The 24,885-nt window shown below is 47.9% G+C and overlaps 1 protein-coding gene across 1 annotated transcript; it reads left to right on the top strand.

Annotated features, from left to right (window-relative positions):
- Positions 1-408: 408 nt before the first annotated feature.
- CWF19L1 (CWF19 like cell cycle control factor 1) lies at positions 409-14,269 on the top strand. Its single transcript, XM_077266533.1, has 14 exons — positions 409-563; positions 1,175-1,259; positions 2,602-2,686; positions 2,937-3,038; positions 3,509-3,723; positions 4,604-4,722; positions 4,968-5,052; positions 5,554-5,697; positions 7,750-7,855; positions 9,302-9,381; positions 10,373-10,582; positions 12,743-12,862; positions 12,953-13,050; positions 13,159-14,269. Exons 1-14 carry the CDS (start codon positions 541-543, stop codon positions 13,301-13,303), a joined length of 1,617 nt encoding a protein of 538 aa, XP_077122648.1. The 5' UTR covers positions 409-540; the 3' UTR covers positions 13,304-14,269.
- The last annotated feature ends 10,616 nt before the right edge of the window (positions 14,270-24,885 follow it).

Raw genomic sequence — 24,885 nt, 5'->3', positions numbered from 1 at the left:
GGAGGTTCATACCTTTTTAATTCGTTTAGACTTTTGATACTGGTACCAATTTGGATATTTTATGTCATTTCGAGGGATGTTCCATTTATTCACCTTTATTGAGCCTCTAAAAGTCCAAAAGTGACTGCTCTACAAATGATAAACAAAACCACGCCCATATTAGAGCAGTCACGCCCATTAAAAAATTAAGCTCCTCCCTTTACGTCACTTCCGCTTATTTTTAAAGTTTTTTACGCTGAATATTCGCTCGAAATCAATTAAGCAGTCACAGTAGTGATGAAAAATTACCTGCTGCATACAGAAAATCCGATTTTGCCACTGCGCTGTGTGGTGCATTATGGGAATTGTAGTTTTGTATTCCAGTTCCGCTTATGTCAATAAAACTACAACTCCCAGAAGACGTTGGACAGGAAAAGGAATTATCACGTGATACTGATCGGCCTATCAGGAAAGAGTTCGGACGGAAGTAGTGTTGTGTGCGTTCCACGCTGTAGATATTGGTGGATTTTGGGTCTGCTACAGGCGTGGTGACCCGGGGACATGTCGGACAAGGCTCTGCGGGTGTAAGTACCGAGAGAGAACCGGAAAGTGGGGACGTGCAGGAGGATGGAAGCTGCCTGTACCTGCTTGTATATGGATAATGTCTTTATTTTGGGGTATATTGATCAGGTCGCAACTTTTGTCATTTATCTCTTACTAAGAATTCTCTTTTTTTCTCAATAACATAAGGATTTTTTTAATTCTATAATTTGCTGCTGGTTGCCAAGGTCACCATCCACCTCTGCTGTGCACCAGCGGTGGTCGAGCTCCTAGATAACGAGCGCACTCGCTATTTATGAGCGATCGGTCTACGATTTGCTTAGGTGCAGTTGTGTTAAAGGGGTTGTCTATATGACTGCAGACTTGTGAATCCTCACAGTGCCAGGAACCCCAATACTTTAAGACCCCTTTATGGTAAAGTTTTGGCCCCATTTGCCCTCACCGATTGACCCTCACCGATTTGGATAGGACGTCAATATCACACGCCCAGAGAACCCCTTTAAAGATCAGTGACCGTAAAGTATTCTCTATTGGTGAATATCAGACTTGTAAATTCCTGTTGATGGCAGCAGGGGGCGCCATACACCACATCACTAGGATAGCTGCTGGTTATTGCCCTGTGTCCTCTCTACAGATTGGCCTGCGGTGACGTCTACGGGAAGTTTGATCTTCTGTTCAACAGAGTTCGCCAAATTCAGAAAAAGAGCGGAGAGTTCGAGGTAAGGAGAAGTAAAGGCTTCGTTACGTTTTCGAGAATTAGAACGGCTCCGCTCTGCACGAGACAGGTGACGGGTGGGTATTGAGGGCGATTGGAAGGTATTGGTATATGTGACATCACCTGCCCTTTATAGAAGTGAGCGGAGCAAGAATAACCATCATCATCTCTGGCAACATAATGTCATTAAAGGGGTGGTCCGATACCTAAAATGTCCTTTATAAAAATCTATTTCTTTTTTTTTTTTTTTTTCATAGCACTTTTGTCGTTCACTTTATTGTTAAATACCTTACACTTCTTTCTTTCATGCTAATCTCCACTTGTGTTTTTTTGTTTGTTTGTTTTGTGTTTTTTTCTTTAACTGCATTTCCTGTGACGTTTTGTATGAGGGGGCTCAAAATCTGGGCGTCACAGGAAGCTGGAGCTGCACTCACTTTCCCTCCTGGAACAGGGCGTCATCAGGAGGCGGTGTAACAAACACCCACTTACCACAGTTTTTTTTTTTTCCATCGCTGCCCCCTGATGCAATGATATGTAATCGGGGATCGGCGATAGAAGTGGGGTGAGTGACACCAGCACTGAATCTAAAGCTGGACGTTACAAGATGCTGAAGCTGCACTTCCACTCCTGGAACAGGGCGTCATCAGGAGGCGGTGTAACAGACACCCACTTACCACAGTTTTCTTTTCCATCGCTGTCCCCTGATGCAATGATATGTAATTGGGTATCGGCGATAGAAGTGGGGTGAGTGATACCAGCGCTGCATCTAAAACTAGACGTCACAAGATGCTGAAGCTGCACTTCCGCTCCTGGAACAGGACGTCATCTGGGGGCGGTATAGCAGTCACTCACCACAGTTTTTCATCGATGTCCCATGATGAAGTGATACATAATCGGGGGGCAGCAATCAAAGTAGGGTGAGTTAAACCAGTGCTGAAAATCACTGAATTGTCATCTGGGGGCGGTGCTGGTGTCACTCACCCTGCTTCTGTCACCACCCCCAGATGATGTCTCCTTTTACAGTGAGACGACCCTCTGGCGGCAGAGACAGAAGCAGAGTGCCGGTGCTGCGCTCACTTCTACCACACTGTCATCAAGGATCCAGGACGTTATCAGGGGTTGGGGATACAAAGAGTTTTGTAAGTGAACCCAGCTCTGTCCTCCCTGATGTCTTGTTCCAGGATGGGGTGATACAAGCTGAGTGCAGGGAAGTGAGTGCAGCCCCAGCTTCCTTGCAGTTTTTCAGAGTGCTGGAGAACACTGGGACCGGAAGTGACTGTGACTCTCCGGCACCTGCGCACAAGAAAATTGAGGTCACCGCCTAATATTTATTATTTTTCTTGCAGTTGCTTTTATGCGTTGGGAGTTTTTTTGGAACCAGTCCGGAAAGTGAAGCCCTTTGGCGGGAATATAAATCTGGAGCGAAGCAAGGTGTGTAGTGTAGTGTAGTGCAAGTGAATCTTTTTGCCCCCAAAAACATTTATTTATTTTATTTTTTCTTTAACTTTTCGTTTGACCCCTCTGCTCATATGGATGGCCAGGACCCCCACCACCCCACCACCATGCATTATGTTACTGACATGTAATACCACATGCGGCCTGCAATGGTGGCTGCATCCTCAGCATAACGTCGCCTTTCTTTTTGTGTTGATACATAATTTTTTTTTCTTTGTCTTTTTAGCTCCTATTCAGACCTACGTTCTCGGCGCAAATAATCAAGAGACGGTAAAATATTTTGAAGATGTCGAGGGCTGCGAGTTGGCTACAAATATAACCTACCTGGGTAAGTTATTCTCTGTCCTAGGAAACTGCTGATATTCAGTGGGACTTTTTAACTGTTCATCCTGAGCCCCCCTGGTTCATGTAAAGAACTGCTGTCATACAGGCAGGGCAGTATGAGATAAGGAAGGATCATATGTAGCTGTATAGTAAAATCAATGTATTATTTGGGGCTTATGCAAAGAAATATTGATTTCTCTCTTCTATCACTTCAGTGGGGGTGTCCGTCTGTCTGGCTCGTGTTTTTCTAGCTCTTGGCTACCAGCTTGCCATATATCAAACATTGACTTAAATTTCACTGCTTTGTTACCTCTGTAAGTAACTCCCGCTGTCTATAGGAGTTGGCTACAGAGGTAACAAAGAAGTGGTTTTGTATTTCTGTGAAGCCTGGGTGACTCAGAACGACTTCCAACAGCTTTTCTTTCCCGCTTTTTGGCATAAATCTGCCTAACTTGGTCATATTCTTATTTACAGGTAGGAAAGGAGTATTTACTGGTGCGTCTGGTCTTCAGATTGCCTACCTGAGTGGCATCGAGTCCTCCAGCGAGCCGGCTCCAGCCTACTGCTTTACTGCAAAGGATGTCACATCTCTGAAAACGTCTCTAACCACAAACTCCAAGTTCAGAGGCGTGGACATATTACTAACATCGCCGTGGCCCAGGGATGTGTGGAACTACGGCAACGCTCCGGTGTGTTCCCTGTCTGCTCCCCTGTCTGCTCCCTCCTTGGAGGAGGTTCCTTGTGAAGACCATTTTTGCCCTGGGTGCTCAGTAGGGCGTGTACTTCTTCCTCCTGTTTGACGCTAACCAATCATAAGCCAGCAGCAACACACCAGAGAAAAGACCACGCCCCCTCTCATAGCTTAGAGCAGGTTTCTCAGTGTATGAGGTGCTAGGGCGAAACGGTATCTTCAGCAGATCCCCAGCTGTCATATTAACCAATCGTCCTGCTACGATGACGTCACGGGGGGCTTGTTGGGAGGCAGTGTGAATAGGCACCCTGACGCCGTCCGACAGCAGCATTTAAATGGTTAATATCTGCTGACGGAAGTAGTCTGTTATGGTGCTTTCTCATCGCGTTCGGTGTCCCCCGTTGGGGCCTACGTGCAAAATCCCCCTCCAAATATCATTTTGCCGGGGATTTCGGACGCTGTCAATTTAACACACGCAGACAGGAAGTGCGTCTTTGATCCCTCCCATTGGCTTGCGCCTCACGTGATCGCAGCGCTCCGATGGGTGTCACGATAGCTGGGGGGAGCACTACTGAATACCCCCCCCCCCCCATACCTGTCATCATGATCTTCTTGTGAACGCCGGCCTACAGCCAGCGTTCATAGATGGTGTTTGAGCTGGAGCACTGCATGTGTAGTACAGGCCATCAGACAATCGCAGTTTTAAGTCCCTTAAATGGACTTTTAAAAAAGAAAAAGAAGTCATGGCTCTGTGAATAAGGGGAGGTAAAAACAAGAAAATTGCCCGGTCTGAAGGGGTTACGTAATGGCGTTTGTATGGTGCTCGTATTTGACCTGATTGTATTATGTAATATACGGATTTTTTTTCCTGTTGTCAGACTGATGTGAACGTGAAAACCTGTGGATCCGCGGCGGTCGCCGGTCTCGCTGTCAGTTTAAAGCCTCGATATCACTTTTCGGCGCTGCAAGGGGAAAACTACGAGCGCCTTCCTTACAGGTAGGTAGGTGAGGACGCCCTCATATCCGTCATTAGTCCGTATGCCCTCGTCTGTCAGGTTCATTATTTACTGACTAGTTTTTTTTTTTTTTGCTTATTTTTGCATTATTTTTTTATAACCCTTTTAGTAATGAGGATTTTTAAAATGTTTTATTATTATTAATAATAATAATAATAATAATAATAATAATAATAATAATAATAATAATAATAATAATTATTATTATTATTTTTCTTTTATACAGAAACCACGTGGTCTTACAAGAAAACGCCCAGCACGTCAGCCGCTTCATAGCATTGGCAAGTGTTGGCAATCCTGGTAAGAAGAAGGTAAAGTAGGCCGAAACGCATCTCTACATGGGGCTAACTGTGCAAATTAAAAATCTACCGTTTCGTGTCTGCAGCTCCTATTTCGATTTATGTTTCTCAATAGACTTCTTTTTTTTTTTTTTTTTTTATATACTTAAATACATGTATTTCGGTCTAAAAATCATTTTTGTAGTAAAAGAAAAAAACGCATAGTTAATATTTTTTTACACTGAAAAGGAGTTAACTAAGAATCCATCAGTGAGCGCAATCACATTGAGTAACTCGTTTGTTACTTTTTTTATGTCCCTCTTTTTTTTTTTTTCCCCTGATCTCTTCTTGGCCGACTTCAGCTCAGCTTCCAGATGTGTTGGAGGAGGAGAAAGACCCTTCTAATGACAGCGCTTGCATGTCAGGGGGCACAATGTGTCAGAATGGGAATGTTTTGTATGGAAAAAAAGAAAATGGAACGTATGATTTTCTTCTTGGTTATTTAATTCCTTGTCCCCCTTTTTTGTGCTGCAGTACGTCTATGCGTTCAGCATTGTGCCCCTCAGTCTGATGGACGCTGCGGAGCTGGTGAAGCAGCCGCTGGACGTCACTGAGAACCCATATAGGAAATCGGGGCGAGACGCCAAGAAATCTCCGGGGGCTAAAGCCGCAGAGGAGGTGACATGAGCTGATGTTCTGTGGGATTAATGGGGGGCAAAAAAAAGTGACCGGCACTAACTGGTTAATGACCTGTGACCATTTTCATCACGGGACGCTAAGCAATAGGTGAATCCGGGTCATGAGCCGATCTCGTACCGTCCCAGGGAGACGCCGGCCTTGTTACTTAGCCGACTTCTGACCACAGCGACCGGACCACACTCTGATCGCAGCAGTGCAACCATTAAAATGCCGCTGCGAACATGATAAATGGCGTCATTGCGCGCAGAGCGACTCCCGCTGTGACGCGAGCACTGGCTTTCTTTCATGACCGCCATCTTGGTCCTTCTATGGCGCGGAATCAAATGTTTGTTTTTATTTTATCCTTAGTCTAAGCTGTGAAGTGATATGAGAAAAATAAAGTCATGTGTACGCCCTGGCGCCATACCAACACAGCTTATCACCCCAAGAACACCATCCCCACAGTGAAACATGGTGGTGGCAGCATCGTGCTGTGGGGATGTTTTTTAGCATTGGGTGCAGAGAAAATGGTACGAGTGAAGGGGAAATTGGATGGTGGGAAATACAGGGATATTTGTGAGCAAAACCTGTTCGCTAGTGATTTGATCCTGGGACGGAGGCTGCCCCTGCAACAAGACAATGACCCAAAGAAAACTGCTAAAGCAACACTCGAGTGGTTTAAGGGGAAACGTGTACATTTTTTGGAGCGGCCGAGTCGCAGCCCAGACTTTAATCCAATGAAGAATCTGAGGTCAGACTTGATGATTGCTGGTCACCAGAGGAGAAGGAGCTGGAGCAGTCTTGTCTTGAGGAATGGGCAAAAATCCCAGTGACAGATGTGGAAAGATCATAGAGACTTCTCCAAAGTGGCAACAGGAGAAACGGCTTCTCCAGGCGCTAAGCACAATGGCCAGACTCCACCAGTCCCCTTTCCTGATGACGGGCGATAACTTATTCACCACAGAACCCCTTTAAGTTCTGAGATGGATGGCGGAGACATGAGGCGGTGCTCCCCCTTGTATTGACACTACTACTCCCATCATTCTCTGATTGCTCATGTCGCGGTTGTGTAGTGATGCGGCTAAACAGTTTTTCCTGTCCCAGTGGGATCTTGACGTTGTTTTCCGGCTATGCACGTCCCAGGGACAGCAGATTGTAGGCCCGGTGTCTCGTCTTCTGTCTTCTTCATACACTTTCATTACATTGTGGCCGCTGTGAGGCTTGGAGCAGTTTCAGTCATTCGTGGCTGCTTTTATTTAACCTCCTCCCTCCCACTATGTGTATGTGCGGTTTCCCTTCACAGTTGGTGCACTGTTACACATATCTGTAAATGTGTGTGGCCATTTTGGGTTATACCTTCATTAATAATAATAATAATCTTTATTTATATAGCGCCAACATATTCCGCAGCGCTTTACAATTAAGCGGGGACTTATACAGACAAATTCAATACAAGTTAAGACAATTTAAACAGTGACATTAGGGGTGAGGACCCTGCTCGCAAGCTTACAATCTACAAGGAAATGGGGGGACACAATAGGTGCAAAGTGCTCGTTATTTCAGGTCTGGCAATTATAATACATAGGGATTTTCATACAAAGCTGCATGATCCGGTCATCAGCCCGTGTGTTTAAGTGCAATAGTCAAGTATCAAGTTCATTCTCCACTAGATGGCGGCGCTCTTGCCTCTGACATTGGTCTATACCTCCTTCCCCCACTAGATGGCAGCGCTCTTGCCTCTGACATTGGGTTATACCTCCTCCCCCCACTAGATGGCAGCGCTCTTGCCGCCTGCGCTGATCTCAGCCCCGTCACCAGATTGTTTGGTGTTTTGATTAATTGCCGCACTAATTATCTGTACTCTCCGGCGTTCCCCTCCCAGAAGACGCTCGCTCCTAGTCACCCGGCATCCAGTTATTCACAAGCTTTCTACTTCTTGACCTCATGGATGTCATGTTTGTTCAGACATTTGCCTAATTACTGATTACCCGTGTAATGAGGATTCTCATTGTTGTGACCTCCCGCTAATTACTTTTTCTTAAACCTCTGCAGGAAGAGGCGGCGCAGCAGTTTTTCTTTGACTTGAATAAGCAGCAAGGAAAGAAACGTCATTCGGACGGGAAGGGCGGGCACCAAACCAAACAGCCAAGGAAATACCGTGAGTGGCCGAGACTGCTTGTGTCTTATACCGATCCTGAGTTACATCCTGTGTTATACCCCAGAGCTGCACTCACTATTCTGCTGGTGCAGTCACTGTGTACATACATTACATTACTGATCCTGAGTTACCTCCTGTATTATACCCCAGAGCTGCACTCACTATTCTGCTGGTGCAGTCACTGTGTACATACATTACATTACTGATCCTGAGTTATATCCTGTATTATACTCCAGAGCTGCACTCACTATTCTGCTGGTGCAGTCACTGTGTACATACATTACATTACTGATCCTGAGTTACATCCTGTATTATACCCCAGAGCTGCACTCACTATTCTGCTGGTGCAGTCACTGTGTACATACATTACATTACTGATCCTGAGTTACATCCTGTATTATACCCCAGAGCTGCACTCACTATTCTGCTGGTGCAGTCACGGTGTACATACATTACATTACTGATCCTGAGTTACCTCCTGTATTATACCCCCCCAGAGCTGCACTCACTATTCTGCTGGTGCAGTCACTGTGTACATACATTACATTACTGATCCTGAGTTACATCCTGTATTATACTCCAGAGCTGCACTCACTATTCTGCTGGTGCAGTCACTGTGTACATACATTACATTACTGATCCTGGGTTACATCCTGTATTATACTCCAGAGCTGCACTCACTATTCTGCTGGTGCAGCCACTGTGTACATACATTACATTACTGATCCTGAGTTACATCCTGTATTATACTCCAGAGCTGCACTCACTATTCTGCTGGTGCAGTCACTGTGTACATACATTACTGATCCTGAGTTACCTCCTGTATTATACTCCAGAGCTGCACTCACTATTCTGCTGGTGCAGTCATTATGTACATACATTACATTACTGATCCTGAGTTACATCCTGTATTATACCCCAGAGCTGCACTCACTATTCTGCTGGTGCAGTCACTGTGTACATACATTACATTACTGATCCTGAGTTACATCCTGTATTATACTCCAGAGCTGCACTCACTATTCTGCTGGTGCAGTCACTGTGTACATACATTACATTACTGATCCTGAGTTACATCCTGTATTATACTCCAGAGCTGCACTCACTATTCTGCTGGTGCAGTCACTGTGTACATACATTACTGATCCTGAGTTACCTCCTGTATTATACTCCAGAGCTGCACTCACTATTCTGCTGGTGCAGTCACTGTGTACATACATTACATTACTGATCCTGAGTTACCTCCTGTATTATACCCCAGAGCTGCACTCACTATTCTGCTGTATCTATTTCCGGATCAGTAATGTAATGTATGTACACAGTGACTGCATCAGCAGAATAGTGACTGCAGCTCTGGGGTAGTAAATTATAACTAGCATATTTTAGGCTGCTGAGGTCTATTCCTTTTGCTCCTTCCGTTACTTACCACTATCTTCTTCCTGACAGCTCTGCCAACGGGGCCGTGCTGGTTTTGTCTCGCCAGTCCTGAAGTGGAGAAGCACCTGGTGGTCAGTATCGGGGAACATGTAAGTGTCAGCGGATGTGATGCCCTGAATGCTGTCATTGTATAACCGGTATGTTTTCTATAGAGCCGATACATCACAGTGCACAAGAATAACCAGAGTAATTTAGAATCTTCTGTCGAGTGACCAGTTTTGGTCTAAGAACCTGAACCGTCACAACCAAAACTACAGGGTGTGGTCCCGCCCAAGGGGGAGGAGTGTGGTGCGTGTCCGCCGGAGGGGGAGGAGTGTGGTGCGTGTCCGCCGGAGGGGGAGGAGTGTGGTGCGTGTCCGCCGGAGGGGGAGGAGTGTGGTGCGTGTCCGCCGGAGGGGGAGGAGTGTGGTGCGTGTCCGCCGGAGGGGGAGGAGTGTGGTGCGTGTCCGCCGGAGGGGGAGGAGTGTGGTGCGTGTCCGCCGGAGGGGGAGGAGTGTGGTGCGTGTCCGCCGGAGGGGGAGGAGTGTGGTGTGTGTCCGCCGGAGGGGGAGGAGTGTGGTGCGTGTCCGCCGGAGGGGGAGGAGTGTGGTGCGTGTCCGCCGGAGGGGGTAGGGGGGTTGAGGTCCTGGGTGGCTGTGACCACGTTCGGTGGGCTGTGATGTGCCTACAGCCTCTCCTGTGTCCTGCTGCTTGCACCCATCTCCTGACAGTTGTATCCGCCATATCTTCTGCTGCATAGTCACAGAAGTCGGCACATCTCCCCTGACGCCGCGCTTGTTTATTTTCGATCGGGTCTTCGTTAATGAGAATTTAAAGTGAACTTGCCCTATGCAGGTTATACAGCAGTGAACGTGCGCCGTATGTACTGCGCTCCGACATATGCTGGTGACACATAAGCAAATATTATAATATGCCTCTTGGAAGGAGGAGAGGGGGAAAACAATCTTGCTTCATTACATTTTTGCGTTAAGGGGTTAATTTTCCACACTTTTAGTGTGAGTGCAGATCATCAGGAAAGTGTCGGCTCCGGTCTGACTAGTGAATGGCTTTCTTTGTTTTTTCTTCTTCTCTCCCGTCCAGTGCTACGTTGCTCTTGCTAAGGGCGGCCTGACGTCGGACCACGTCCTCATCCTGCCCATCGGCCACTACCAGGCCATGGTGGACCTTTCTTCTGAGGTGGTTGAAGAATGTGAGAAGTACAAAGCTTCCCTGAAGAAGTTTTACAAGTCTAAGGGGAAGAGATTTGTGATGTTTGAGAGGAACTACAGGAGTCAGCACCTTCAGCTGCAGGTACAAGCTGTGGTTTTATAGTGACTTGCCAGGGGAAGGAGCGGACCGGTCACCTCTACGCCCTAGGACTCGCCTCATAGGTGTAATCACTAGACCGTTCTCCCACTTGCCTGGTGGCACGGAGTCTTCTCTGTATGTATCCAGCTCACACATCTGTGTCTGGACCCTAATGAGCCCGATAAGGAGGATCATCCGCAACCATTTCTCCTTCTAATTGGTCTGTGGGGAATGGAAGTGTGTTCACATCAGCCCTGCGCGGCTCAACGGTAATTGCATCCTGTCCCTTTAATTGACGCACACATGAGGTTACCTAAAAGGGTTTGGTCACATATATATTGTACACAGTGGGATATATAATATATCTTGCCCGTATATAGTGTACAGGATTTCTGTGCCTTTTGTGAAATATCATACACTTATCATCCAAGCCTTCTCTAAGGGGAGCACCACCACTCCAGTCCGCTGAACGAGATGGGTGTACATGTCTTGTGTTTGGCAGGAGGGAGAGGGCGGAGGGCCGCCTGTGTGCGTGGAGAGAGGGCAGAGGGCCGCCTGTGTGCGTGGAGAGGGGGCGGAGGGCCGCCTGTGTGCGTGGAGAGGGGGCGGAGGGCCGCCTGTGTGCGTGGAGAGCGGGCAGAGGGCCGCCTGTGTGCGTGGAGAGGGGGCGGAGGGCCGCCTGTGTGCGTGGAGAGGGGGCGGAGGGCCGCCTGTGTGCGTGGAGAGGGGGCGGAGGGCCGCCTGTGTGCGTGGAGAGGGGGCGGAGGGCCGCCTGTGTGCGTGGAGAGGGGGCGGAGGGCCGCCTGTGTGCGTGGAGAGGGGGCGGAGGGCCGCCTGTGTGCGTGGAGAGGGGGCGGAGGGCCGCCTGTGTGCGTGGAGAGGGGGCGGAGGGCCGCCTGTGTGCGTGGAGAGGGGGCGGAGGGCCGCCTGTGTGCGTGGAGAGGGGGCGGAGGGCCGCCTGTGTGCGTGGAGAGGGGGCGGAGGGCCGCCTGTGTGCGTGGAGAGGGGGCGGAGGGCCGCCTGTGTGCGTGGAGAGGGGGCGGAGGGCCGCCTGTGTGCGTGGAGAGGGGGCGGAGGGCCGCCTGTGTGCGTGGAGAGGGGGCGGAGGGCCGCCTGTGTGCGTGGAGAGGGGGCGTAGGGCCGCCTGTGTGCGTGGAGAGGGGGCGGAGGGCCGCCTGTGTGCGTGGAGAGGGGGCGGAGGGCCGCCTGTGTGCGTGGAGAGGGGGCGGAGGGCCGCCTGTGTGCGTGGAGAGGGGGCGGAGGGCCGCCTGTGTGCGTGGAGAGGGGGCGGAGGGCCGCCTGTGTGCGTGGAGAGGGGGCGGAGGGCCGCCTGTGTGCTTGGAGAGAGGGCAGAGGGCCGCCTGTGTGCGTGGAGAGGTGGAGAGGGGGCGGAGGGCCGCCTGTGTGCGCGGAGAGGGGGCGGAGGGCCGCCTGTGTGCGCGGAGAGGGGGCGGAGGGCCGCCTGTGTGCGCGGAGAGGGGGCGGAGGGCCGCCTGTGTGCGCGGAGAGGGGGCGGAGGGCCGCCTGTGTGCGCGGAGAGGGGGCGGAGGGCCGCCTGTGTGCGCGGAGAGGGGGCAGCATGTAACACCGGAGTGACCGGGACGTCCATGAAGATGATCTGGATGACAATGGCGGGGAGCCCTTCAGCTGGTGACATTCACATATACTGTATATCCCACCCTGCCCACCTTTTCTTTATAAAGAGCCCGTCCCCTCTAGGGTGACTCTTCCATGATTTTTGGGTGTAATTGTGATGTCACCGCGGAGGCTCGCTCGTCTACATTGCGGGTGAGTCTGGTGACATCACATAGATGATGCGAGCCCCCGCAGTGTTTTCGGAGGTCCCTTCCAGCTCCGCGCCCTCCCTGCCGCTGCCTCGGCTCGAACAGCTCATTGCATCTCATTAGTTTAAGTCTGTAGCGTCGGGCCGTTCCTGTCTGACATGATGACTCGCTTGCTCTGAGGGACGCACCGTCCCGGTGATGACTTGCCTCTTCAGTGATTTTCTGTGCAATCCTTTGCATTATTTTCTACGGCGGGGGGCGCCAACACTTCCTCGGTGTGTTTTAGACTATGGCCCTCCTGGGTATACAGAGCTCTCATTAATAACCCAGTATGCAGTGAGCTCCCTCTAGTGGTGACTGCATTGCATTTCTTTACCAGGTGGTCCCTCTGCCGCTGAGCTGCTGCACTACAGACGACATTAAAGAGTCCTTTATTGTACAAGCTCAGGAGCAGAACATGGAGCTGCTGGAAATCCCAGAGCATACCGACATCAAGCAGGTAAGTTAACTAATTCCCGTAAGTCTAGGGATACCTTTCTTTGACTCCATCTCAACTTTTTTTTTTTTTTTTTTTTTTTTGCTTTTTTAGATTGTCCAGCCTGGGACACCGTACTTTTACGTCGAGTTAGATAACGGAGATAAACTCTTTCACAGGATTAAGAAAAACTTCCCGTTGCAGTTCGGAAGGTAGGAATGATAAGAACGTGCTTGAGATGCTCATCCGATAAGTGGCCCCTTTAAACATGGGAAGCCGGAGTGGACAAACTTGTCACCAATTTTTTTTTTTTATTACAGGGAAGTTTTGGCCAGCGAAGCCATCTTGAATATACCAACCAGGGCCGACTGGAAGGCTTGTAAACTGGAACCAGACGAGGAGGAGAGCCAGGCCAAGTCCTTCAGAAGAGATTTTGAACCTTTTGACTTTTCGTTACAAGACTGAAATGCACTGGATTTTTTTCTTGGGGGGGGTTGTTTTCTTTTATGTTTTTATATTTATATCCCTGATGAGTTTTTAATACATTGTTAAAAAAAAAAAAAATTATGTATTTGTTAAAGGGGTAGTCTGGGATGGCAATATTGAGATAATATTGTGGTGGTCCGACAACCGACACACCCACCAATTGGTTGATAATTAAAGCAGCGGTCTCCATCTGCTACCACAGCTCTTTACTCCGTGCAGTGGCTGTTCTCAGGTATTGCACCTCACTTCAGTAGGAGCTGAGCTGCAGTACCAAGGACGGCCACTACTGGATGTATAGAGCTGTTGTAATCCAGCTCTCTACATCCGTTTGCTCAGGGATGATACTGGTTTGAAGACCCCCACCAATCTGACAATAGGTCATTAATATCTGAGTCAGCTCCTCTTCAATACATAAAAAAAGACTTGCGTTTTTACTTTTGCTCAGTATTTTTCTTGTTTTTATCAGCCATTTTTTAAAGTGGTAACAAGAAGTGCCCGCCATATTTGTTGTTTCTTGGCTTTTCAGAAACTGATGGTAGAAAAAATTACTTTCTTAATAACCTTTTATGATCCGTTCCAAAAGTGACACCTACTATAGCTGCACTTCCTGTTAGTCTTCTAAAATGGCCGCCCCCAAGAATATAGTAAAGTGACAATAAGTCTCCGTAAGTAAATAAAAGAGGACGACCAAACTTTGTCCATCACTTTAATGGTTCATTTAATGAAAAATTGTCAATTTTAATTTGGGGGTGAAAATCCCCTTTTAAAAAACACTTTAAAATTACTGTTTCTTTTTTTTTTTTTTTTTTTCTTTTTCTGCACCTGAACCATTTTGGACTTGGGTTTCTATATTTCCATAATTGGAGTAAACGAAAATTTTGTTTTGATATTTATGTAAATAAATGTGGATGGTTTTAATAAAACACATTGTACTATATGGTAAAATGAATGGCGCCATTCAAAATTACAACTCCTCCCCGCAAAAAACAAGCCCTCAGAAGGCCATATATGGGAAAAATAAAGAAGTTATGGCTGTTGGAAGATGGGGAGAAAAAAAAAAAAATTGAAAATGGCCCAGGGGTGAAGCGGTTAATGGATGGTTTAATCATGAACTGTCTGGTATTGCAGCCAAGCCACAGATGTTCAAACTGCAATACCAGGCACAGCCTGTGGAAAAGAGTGGCGCTGTTTCTGCAAAAATGTCACTTTTTAGACAGGTTTTTGCAGAGTATGAGATTTCTCGCTGTGTTTTGGCAGCTTTTATTGTGCACATCTGTTATATTGCGGAAAGGATCTGACATTCCTGCTCAGCTGATGTTAACCATGTACAGCGATTCCTGAGGACTCTTGCAAATCTCAGCATTTTTGCATTCCGGAAAAGTTTATTGTCCTTGTGTTTATAAAAGGTTCATCCAATCTTATCGCGGTCTGCATATAAGAGCTGCAGATTTTTCAGTTTTCACTCTGATCACTCGGGCTATATTAGACGCTATCTTCCTGTTATTTCACGAAGAGTTTTCGGCAGTGAGTTTTACAATGACCGATAACAAGGGATCCACCATTCACAATAGGTGATGTCACAGCTCACCTCCTGTACAATGATTGATAACACCTCTATATACAGTAGATAACACAGGATCCACCATTCACAATAGGTGATGTCACAGCTCACCTCCTCCTCCAGTACAATGACTGATAGCACCTCTACATACAGTAGATAACACAGGATCCACCATTCACAATAGGTGATATCACAGCTCACCTCCTCCTACTGTACAATGACTGATAACACCTCTATATACAGTAGATAACACAGGATCCACCATTCACAATAGGTGATATCACAGCTCACCTCCTCCTCCTGTACAATGACTGATAACTCCTCTATATACAGTAGATAACACAGGATCCACCATTCACAATAGATGTCACAGCTCACCTCCTCCCCCTCCTGTACAATGACTGATAACTCCTCTATATACAGTAGGTAACACAGGATCCACCATTCACAATAGATGTCACAGCTCACCTCCTCCTCCTCCTGTACAATGACTGATAACTCCTCTATATACAGTAGATAACACAGGATCCACCATTCACAATAGATGTCACAGCTCACCTCCTCCTCCTGTACAATGACTGATAACTCCTCTATATACAGTAGATAACACAGGATCCACCATTCACAATAGATGTCACAGCTCACCTCCTCCTCCTGTACAATGACTGATAACTCCTCTATATACAGTAGATAACACAGGATCCACCATTCACAATAGGTGATGTCACAGCTCACCTCCTGCACAATGACCTTTGCACATGCTCATTAGATGCTTCAATACAACAGATACGGGAGGAGTCTGTTTATTGTGGCTAATGTACATGTGCATTTCCTGAAACAAAAACAAGCCCCAGTGTGACTGGTGTGAAAATTTGCTCGCTCCCTCCCTTGCGCCATACCTTGCTCCCTCCCTTGCTCCACACCTTTCCGCGCCTGTGCTGCACATGTCGTTCATTAGACATTCCCAGCAACTTTCTCTCCCATGTTGATTTTTCCTCTTAAAGGGCATTTCCTCTTTTCTCTGACTAGCTCCATTGTTCTTTAGTTTCCGCCATATCTGAGTTTCTGCCCTTTAGAAAGGAATCCTTGGTATGGGCTGTGTATTTGGGTTTATTCTGACCATTCCCCATGTTCCAAGTTTTTTTGTTGTTTTTTTAAGCCAAGAATTTTAAAGTTTAGCATCTATACAAGTCACGACTGCGGAGTGTAAGTAGGAAAGAGCTGAATTTGGGATTATTCAAGTTGGAAAAAATGAAGTCCTGAGGAGTGATCTTATTACAATGTACAAATCATTTTATATCAGGTTGCAACAATGACAAGAAGGCGTCCTCTACGTAAAGAGGAAAAATGTTTAATACGCTAAGACGATTCTTTATTATACAAGTGGTGAGTATACATTCTTTACTGTACAAGCAGTGAGCCTGGATTCTTTACTATGTGAGTAATAACTAAGGATTCTTTACAGTACAAGCAGTGGGATCATGAATTGTTTACTGTAAAAGCAGTGAGACTGGATTCTTTACTGTACAAGCAGTGGGATCATGAATTGTTTACTGTATGAGTAGTGAGACTGGATTCTTTACTGTACAAGCAGTGGGATCATGAATTGTTTACTGTATGAGTAGTGAGACTGGATTCTTTACTGTATGAGTAGTGAGACTGGATTCTTTACTGTACGAGCAGTGAGACTATGGATTCTTTACTGTACAAGTGAGATTATGGATTGTTTACTGTGTGAGCAGTGAGACTGGATTCTTTACTGTACGAGCAGTGAGACTGGATTCTTTACTGTACAAGCAGTCAGACATTGAATTCTGTACTGTACGAGCAGTATGACTGGATTCTTTACTGTGCGAGCAGTAAGACTATGGATTCTTTACTGTACGAGCAGTGAGATTATGGAACTCTCTACCACACAATGTTGTAATGGTTGATTCACTAAAAAAAAAAAAAAAAAAAAAAAAAAGTTTGAGGATGCTTTTCTTTAAAAAAAGAAAAGAGGTGGATTTCTGTTTTAGATAAACCCTTAAAAACTATGAAACTGACTAGAGTGGACGTACTGAAAAGCATCGCTACTTAAAAAAAAAAAAGTCAAATACTGACCAGGCTGATGAAACCCGCTCCTGAAAACGTAAGACAGGGTGGCGTTTATGACATCACAGGGCCCATGACATCACAAAGCTGGAGAGCCTGAAAAATGACCAATCCCGCGTAGGTTTGCCGATGAACAGAACACATTACGATCCCACCACTTGTGATGTCACAATGTCGCCTCTTATCCCAGGTTGCATCACTAGTGTTTGGAGTTCAGCTCCGTCTGGTTATTAAGCAGCCAGGGTCTGTAGTGGCAGGAGAACTGCTGCCCATCATACAGTCATAACATTTGCCTGCCACTAGAGGGAGCACCCATTGAATTCCATACTAGCAATTCTATACAGTGAGCTCCCCCAAGTGGTGGCCACATGCCGACAGAATTATATAATTTAGAAAAACCTGAAAACTCCACTATAGGGGCAATAGGATTTCTGTGCACACTGGATGATATTGAAACTTAGTTTATAGGCCATACTCTAATTTTTCAAATTTTTTTTTTTTTTCTAGAAATGTCATTAGTTGCTATAATCCCGGAATGTACGTTTCCCCTCTTCAATGTCATACAACAATGAAGGGATTGCCTGGGTCTCGTACTGCTGATTACTGAGGATATGTGACATCTCAGGAAATCCTAAATACTTCCTCTCATTTCATAGATCACACATTGATGGTTTATCCTATGCAACTACTTTCACTTAAGAGACAAATGATAACTTCAACTCTGCTAAATCTCTGCTTCTGTTTTTTTGCCAATAACCAAGAAAACTGCAACACTACGACAAAAAGTAGAAAAACTAAGGAAAACAGCCAGACAACCCAAAGAAATAAAGTAGTGAAACTGAAGAAAACAGCCAGACAACCCAAAGAAATAAAGTAGTAAAACTGAAGAAAACAGCGTGACAACCCTAAGAACAAAGTAGTCAAACTGAGGAAGGGGGACAACAACTCTAAGAAAAAAAGTAGTCAAACTGAAGAAAGAGGAGGACAACTCTAAGAAAAAAAAGTAGTCAAACTAAGGAAAGGGGACAACAACTCTAAGAAAAATAGTAGTCAAACTGAAGAAAGAGGAGGACAACCCTAAGAACAAAGTAGTCAAACTGAGGAAAGGGGACAACAACTCTAAGAAAAAAAAAGTAGCCAAACTGAGGACAACTACTCTAAGAAAAAAGTAGTCAAACTGAATAAAGAGGAGGACAACTCTAAGAACAAAAAGTAGTCAAACTGAGGAAAGGGGACAACAACTCTAAGAAAAAAAGTTGTCAAACTGAGGAAAGGGGACAACTACTCTAGGGAAAAAAGTAGTCAAACTGAAGAAAGAGGAGGACGAGTCAAACTGAGGAAAGCGGACAACAACTCTTAAGAAATAAAGTAGTCAAACTGAGAAAAGCAGCCCCAACAAAAGTAGTCAAACAAGCTGAGGCAGGAAACCTCGACAAACTTTGCGAAACCAGTAGCAAAACTGAACGGTACACCCTGACAACCCTAAAGAGAAAAGCAGATGAACCTTAGGAATCAGCCCTGGAGAAACTTAAGGAACAGTAGTCAGTCTGAGGTGAAGCCGGTAGTCAGGCAAACTAAGGGAAGCAGTCCAACAATCCTAAAGGCTCCAGTTATTATAGTAAGGCATACAGTGCAGACAACTCTAAAGGGATGAAACTGAGGGAAGCAAACCCGACAGCCCTAATGGTTCTAGCAGTAGAGGGCATGTTGATGATCCCCATATACTGTAATTAGATGATGAAGGCAAAGGAGGTTCCACCTGAATGATTGACCACTATGAAATTTAGTAGTCCTCCTTGACTATGGCTTATCTTCACTTGGTTCTCATGATGTTGAGGAACCTCTTTCTTTCGCAGAGTCCCAGCCATCTCTATAGACCCTAAACATTGGGATACTGGGGGACCCTTACTAGTTTGGAATTGCCACAAGTAAGGGTGAAAAGACCCAGGAGACCAAAAGCCTGGACTCACAAACTTCTGAAGGTCAAGGTGGCCCCATTCCAAGTGTTTTGGTGCCTCTTGGTCACTGGTTAAGTCCCTACAAACATAGGGCTTGAGTTTTTGTGCGTTGCTTGTGCAGCATTTTCAGTTGTAACATCTCTGATAACATTTACTCCATGTGCAAAGTTTGAGTTGTGGTCATCTAGAAGGTCCCTGAAGCTTGCACCATCTAGGGGAATAGATCCTCCTCAACCTTTGAGGGGGTAGGGTTGATGGATGCTATTTCTGTCTCTCAGTTAAACAAATCCTTATTTAATGTCTTAAGCCAAGAGGACTCGAAATGTTGTGTAAACAGTCCAAGATCCTTGTCTAGTGGGACTGCTTATCATCTTACAAAAGTTACAGTCCTGGACAATGGAGGAACCCTGGCCAGGGCAAATGAAGGGAGGGAGATAGAGATAACAGTCAATAACGGGGCTGGGCTTTATTCACAAGTGATGACTGTTCGGGGATTTTCCTTAGTTGTTCTTAGAAGGTTTCGGATTTGTCCTCGGTCAAGACAATGTGTACAGAAAATGTAGAGTCACTGCAGGAAATTTTCCTCTTTTGTGAGAGAATCCATGGCCGGAAAGGAAACACTTACAAATGAATCCTCAGGGGGTATAATATAATCTCAAAAATGTAAACCTCTACTAGTACCTGAAAGATGATTTCATAGAAACATGTGCCAAAGAAGAAGTCCTTGAGAATGTTGAGGCACCTGCGGAGAATGTGAGGATGGTTAGGTTTCTTGCTATCCCATGGGCAATCTTAGCTTATATAGGTGTTTCCTCAGGGGCGGGACAAACTGTAGGCGGAGTTAACATCTGCCAATGGCGTTATTGAGTAACTATATTTATGTATGAAATAAAAGCTTAAGGTGTAAGCGGGAGTCCACAACAGACAATGAGGTAGGGTCTACTGGAAAGCAAAGCGTAGCATATGTGCAGTGCCCGTGATCCAATACATTTTGCTGCCTATGCAGAGCACAGCAGGCAAGATGAGTTTGTCATTGGCTGCTGCACTCTGCGTAGGCGGCAACCATGATGACAAAGCTCATTTCATGCTACTGAGTGCTTTGATATCATCGCTGAGAAGGAGAAGCAGCTTGGAACCTTGGACCTTCAGAGTGGGGGCTAAATTTTGGGCCCCCATAGAATTTGTCACCCCTGTTTCCTGCCCCTGAATGAGAATGAGTGGAGGGTAATGTGGTGTTTGTGTAGATGGGAACACTAGGAATTGGAGTCACCTTCATAGGTGTAAAGGAGTCCCTGGGGCCCAATGTAAAATCTGTAACTTTGACCCCAGTATTTTTATGGTTGAGAGGTCAGAGATGCTGGTCCTAATAGAGTGCCCCCTATAGGTGTATTATTACACTACACTCTGTGTGTTACAATGGCATTAATAGTGTAGTAACACACATGTTATACTTAGATGTGGGCTCTTTGTAACCAGCCCCCTTCTGTTATTACAGCGCAGCGGTGATTATAATCAGTCTTTCTGCTGGAAACATGGAACATCTGTTATTATGGCTTTAGTTCAACATGAAAAAAAGAAAACCAGATTTCTGCATGTGCTGTTCTGCGGCTCAGCTCGGCCCCGGGGACCCATCCGTTTCCTCTCTTATATTCCGAGTGAAACGTTTCAGAGATGTCACATTATAGAATATACGGAAACGTCTTGTAATAGCAAAAACGTGATGACAAAGTATTCACCGACCCCGGATCCAACAGAAGGGACAAAACGTGATGGTGGAATGGAAGATTTATATGGAGAAAAGTATTGGTGCGAGCGCGCGTCGTAGTCACTGAATTTCAGTTTTTCATTTAGTCCCATTGTCCCCCAGTATATAACATCCGGCCCCTCACTCCTCTGTATATAACATCCGGCCCCTCACTCCCTGGTGTATGACATCTGACCGACCCCTCGCTCCCCGGTGTATAACATCCTCGCTCCCCGGTGTATAACATCCGGCCCCTCGCTCCCCAGTGTATAACATCCTGCCCCTTGCTCCCCGATGTATAACATCCACCCCTCGCTCCCCGGTGTATAACATCCGGCCCCTCGCTCCCCGGTGTATAACATCCGGCCCCTCGCTCCCCGGTGTATAACATCCAGCTCCTCGCTCCCCGGTGTATAACATCCACCCCTCGCTCCCCGGTGTATAACATCCGGCCCCTCGCTCCCCGGTGTATAACATCCTCGCTCCCCAGTGTATAACATCCTGCCCCTTGCTCCCCGATGTATAACATCCACCCCTCGCTCCCCGGTGTATAACATCCGGCCCCTCGCTCCCCAGTGTATAACATCCGGCCCCTTGCTCCCCGGTGTATAATATCCAGCTCCCCGATGTATAACATCCAGCCCCTCGCTCCCCGGTGTATAACATCCACCCCTCGCTCCCCAGTGTATAACATCCGGCCCCTCGCTCCCCGGTGTATAACATCCGGCCCCTCGCTCCCCGGTGTATAACATCCGGCCCCTCGCTCCCCGATGTATAACATCCTCGCTCCCCGGTGTATAACATCCTGCCCCTTGCTCCCCGGTGTATAACATCCAGCCCCTCGCTCCCCATATATAACATTCGGCCCCTCGCTCCCCAGTGTATAATATCCGACCCCTCTCTCCACGTTGTATAACATCCGGCCCCTCGCTCCCCATATATAACATTCGTCCCCTCGCTCCCCGGTGTATAACATCCGGCCCCTCGCTCCCCGGTGTATAACATCCACCCCTCGCTCCCCGGTGTATAACATCCAGCCTCTCATTCCCCGATGTATAACATCCTGCCCCTCGCTCCCCGGTGTATAACATCCTGCCCCTCGCTCCCCGGTGTATAACATCCTGCCCCTCGCTCCCCGGTGTATAACATCCTGCCCCTCGCTCCCCGGTGTATAACATCCTGCCCCCCGCTCCCCAGTGTATAACATCCTGCCCCTCGCTCCCCGGTGTATAACATCCTGCCCCTCGCTCCCCGGTGTATAACATCCTGCCCCCCGCTCCCCAGTGTATAACATCCTGCCCCTCGCTCCCCGGTGTATAACATCCTGCCCCTCGCTCCCCAGTGTATAACATCCTGCCCCTCGCTCCCCAGTGTATAACATCCTGCCCCTTGCTCCCCGATGTATAACATCCACCCCTCGCTCCCCGGTGTATAACATCCGGCCCCTCGCTCCCCGGTGTATAACATCCGGCCCCTCGCTCCCCGGTGTATAACATCCAGCCCCTCGCTCCCCGGTGTATAACATCCACCCCTCGCTCCCCGGTGTATAACATCCGGCCCCTCGCTCCCCGGTGTATAACATCCTGCCCCTTGCTCCCCGATGTATAACATCCACCCCTCGCTCCCCGGTGTATAACATCCGGCCCCTCGCTCCCCAGTGTATAACATCCGGCCCCTTGCTCCCCGGTGTATAACATCCAGCTCCCCGATGTATAACATCCAGCCCCTCGCTCCCCGGTGTATAACATCCACCCCTCGCTCCCCGGTGTATAACATCCGGCCCCTCGCTCCCCGGTGTATAACATCCGGCCCCTCGCTCCCCGGTGTATAACATCCGGCCCCTCGCTCCCCGATGTATAACATCCTCGCTCCCCGGTGTATAACATCCTGCCCCTTGCTCCCCGGTGTATAACATCCAGCCCCTCGCTCCCCATATATAACATTCGGCCCCTCGCTCCCCAGTGTATAATATCCGACCCCTCTCTCCACGTTGTATAACATCCGGCCCCTCGCTCCCCATATATAACATTCGTCCCCTCGCTCCCTGGTGTATAACATCCGGCCCCTCGCTCCCCGGTGTATAACATCCACCCCTCGCTCCCCGGTGTATAACATCCAGCCTCTCATTCCCCGATGTATAACATCCTGCCCCTCGCTCCCCGGTGTATAACATCCTGCCCCTCGCTCCCCGGTGTATAACATCCTGCCCCTCGCTCCCCGGTGTATAACATCCTGCCCCTCGCTCCCCGGTGTATAACATCCTGCCCCCCGCTCCCCAGTGTATAACATCCTGCCCCTCGCTCCCCGGTGTATAACATCCTGCCCCTCGCTCCCCGGTGTATAACATCCTGCCCCCCGCTCCCCAGTGTATAACATCCTGCCCCTCGCTCCCCGGTGTATAACATCCTGCCCCTCGCTCCCCAGTGTATAACATCCTGCCCCTCGCTCCCCGGTGTATAACATCCTGCCCCTCGCTCCCCGGTGTATAACATCCAGCCCCTCGCTCCCCCGGTGTATAACATCCACCCCTCGCTCCCCGGTGTATAACATCCAGCCTCTCATTCCCCGATGTATAACATCCTGCCCCTCGCTCCCCGATGTATAACATCCTCGCTCCCCGGTGTATAACATCCTGCCCCTCGCTCCCCGGTGTATAACATCCTGCCCCTCGCTCCCCGGTGTATAACATCCTGCCCCTCGCTCCCCGGTGTATAACATCCGGCCCCCCGCTCCCCGGTGTATAACATCCGGCCCCTCGCTCCCCGGTGTATAACATCCGGCCCCTCGCTCCCCGGTGTATAACATCCTGCCCCTCGCTCCCTGGTGTATAACATCCTGCCCCTCGCTCCCCGGTGTATAACATCCAGCCCCTCGCTCCCCCGGTGTATAACATCCACCCCTCGCTCCCCGGTGTATAACATCCAGCCTCTCATTCCCCGATGTATAACATCCTGCCCCTCGCTCCCCGATGTATAACATCCTCGCTCCCCGGTGTATAACATCCTGCCCCTCGCTCCCCGGTGTATAACATCCTGCCCCTCGCTCCCCGGTGTATAACATCCTGCCCCTCGCTCCCCGGTGTATAACATCCTGCCCCTCGCTCCCCGGTGTATAACATCCGGCCCCCCGCTCCCCGGTGTATAACATCCGGCCCCTCGCTCCCCGGTGTACAACATCCGGCCCCTCGCTCCCTGGTGTACAACATCTTGCCCCTCGCTCCCCGGTGTATATCCTCCACCAAAGTTTACACCTTCCAACCCCTCACATCCGGTGTTTAATATCTGCCCCCCATGCCATCTTCGTTTACTAACATGACAGAATGGCCGGTGGTGCGGCGCTCACTGATACCAGCACCATCCTGTAATAGGAGCCACCGGGGTAACAAGTCCTTTCATCACATTTCTTCCCTCCTAAATCTTTTCTCATCACCTGTGACGTCGGTGATATTATTGAGAAGTGAAAGGAACCGCAGCAACGCAGCCACAAAGTGGAGACCCCGTAACATTACAGAGCGGGGGGCCGAGTGCTGAAGAGCAAAGGGCAAAAAGTCACCACCACTCTGCTGACCTCATAACTGCAGAGTCCAGACCTCCTCTGATAATAACATTAGTACAAACACGGCGCCCCCGCCGGGAGCTTCATGGCCTAGCAGCTCCCTGCAGCCGTACATCACCAAGCACAATGCTGAGCGTCAGAGTGGTGTAAAGCCGCCACCACTGGACTCTGGAGGAAATATAAAAAATTCAAATTACAATATGTACAAAAAGTAAAATTATAGAAAGGAAGAAATCTTACTGTTTACTTATTTACCATATTGATTTAAATGTTACTATTGAAAATGCCGATAATGGATTTATTTATCCAGATACCCGGTCCTCTCCGCCCCTGGCCGCCGGCTCCACCAGGTGTCCTTCCTGATCTCTCTGAGCACAGCATTCGCTGGATTCTCTTCTCCAATACACTTTTTTTTTTTTACTTACAAAATAAACTTTATTTAATATTGCCGAATATTTCTTCTGGAGTCAGAAAATGGAAAGTGGGAAACAGTGACTTGTAATGAATGTTTCCTACAGGAGGGAAGAAAAGGCAAAACCTGGCGGAGGAGTCACCCAGGAGGGGAATTTCCACAACTCCAACACTGACCATAGAATGTCTGCAGTCAGGATGGTCCAAAACAAAAGGGTTTCCGGGAACCTAAAATAGT

The sequence above is a fragment of the Ranitomeya variabilis genome, chromosome 5, assembly GCF_051348905.1.
Source record: "Ranitomeya variabilis isolate aRanVar5 chromosome 5, aRanVar5.hap1, whole genome shotgun sequence".
Lineage (NCBI taxonomy): Eukaryota > Metazoa > Chordata > Amphibia > Anura > Dendrobatidae > Ranitomeya > Ranitomeya variabilis.
Note: the sequence above shows the minus strand (reverse complement) of the source record. Positions and strands in the feature narration are given on the sequence as shown.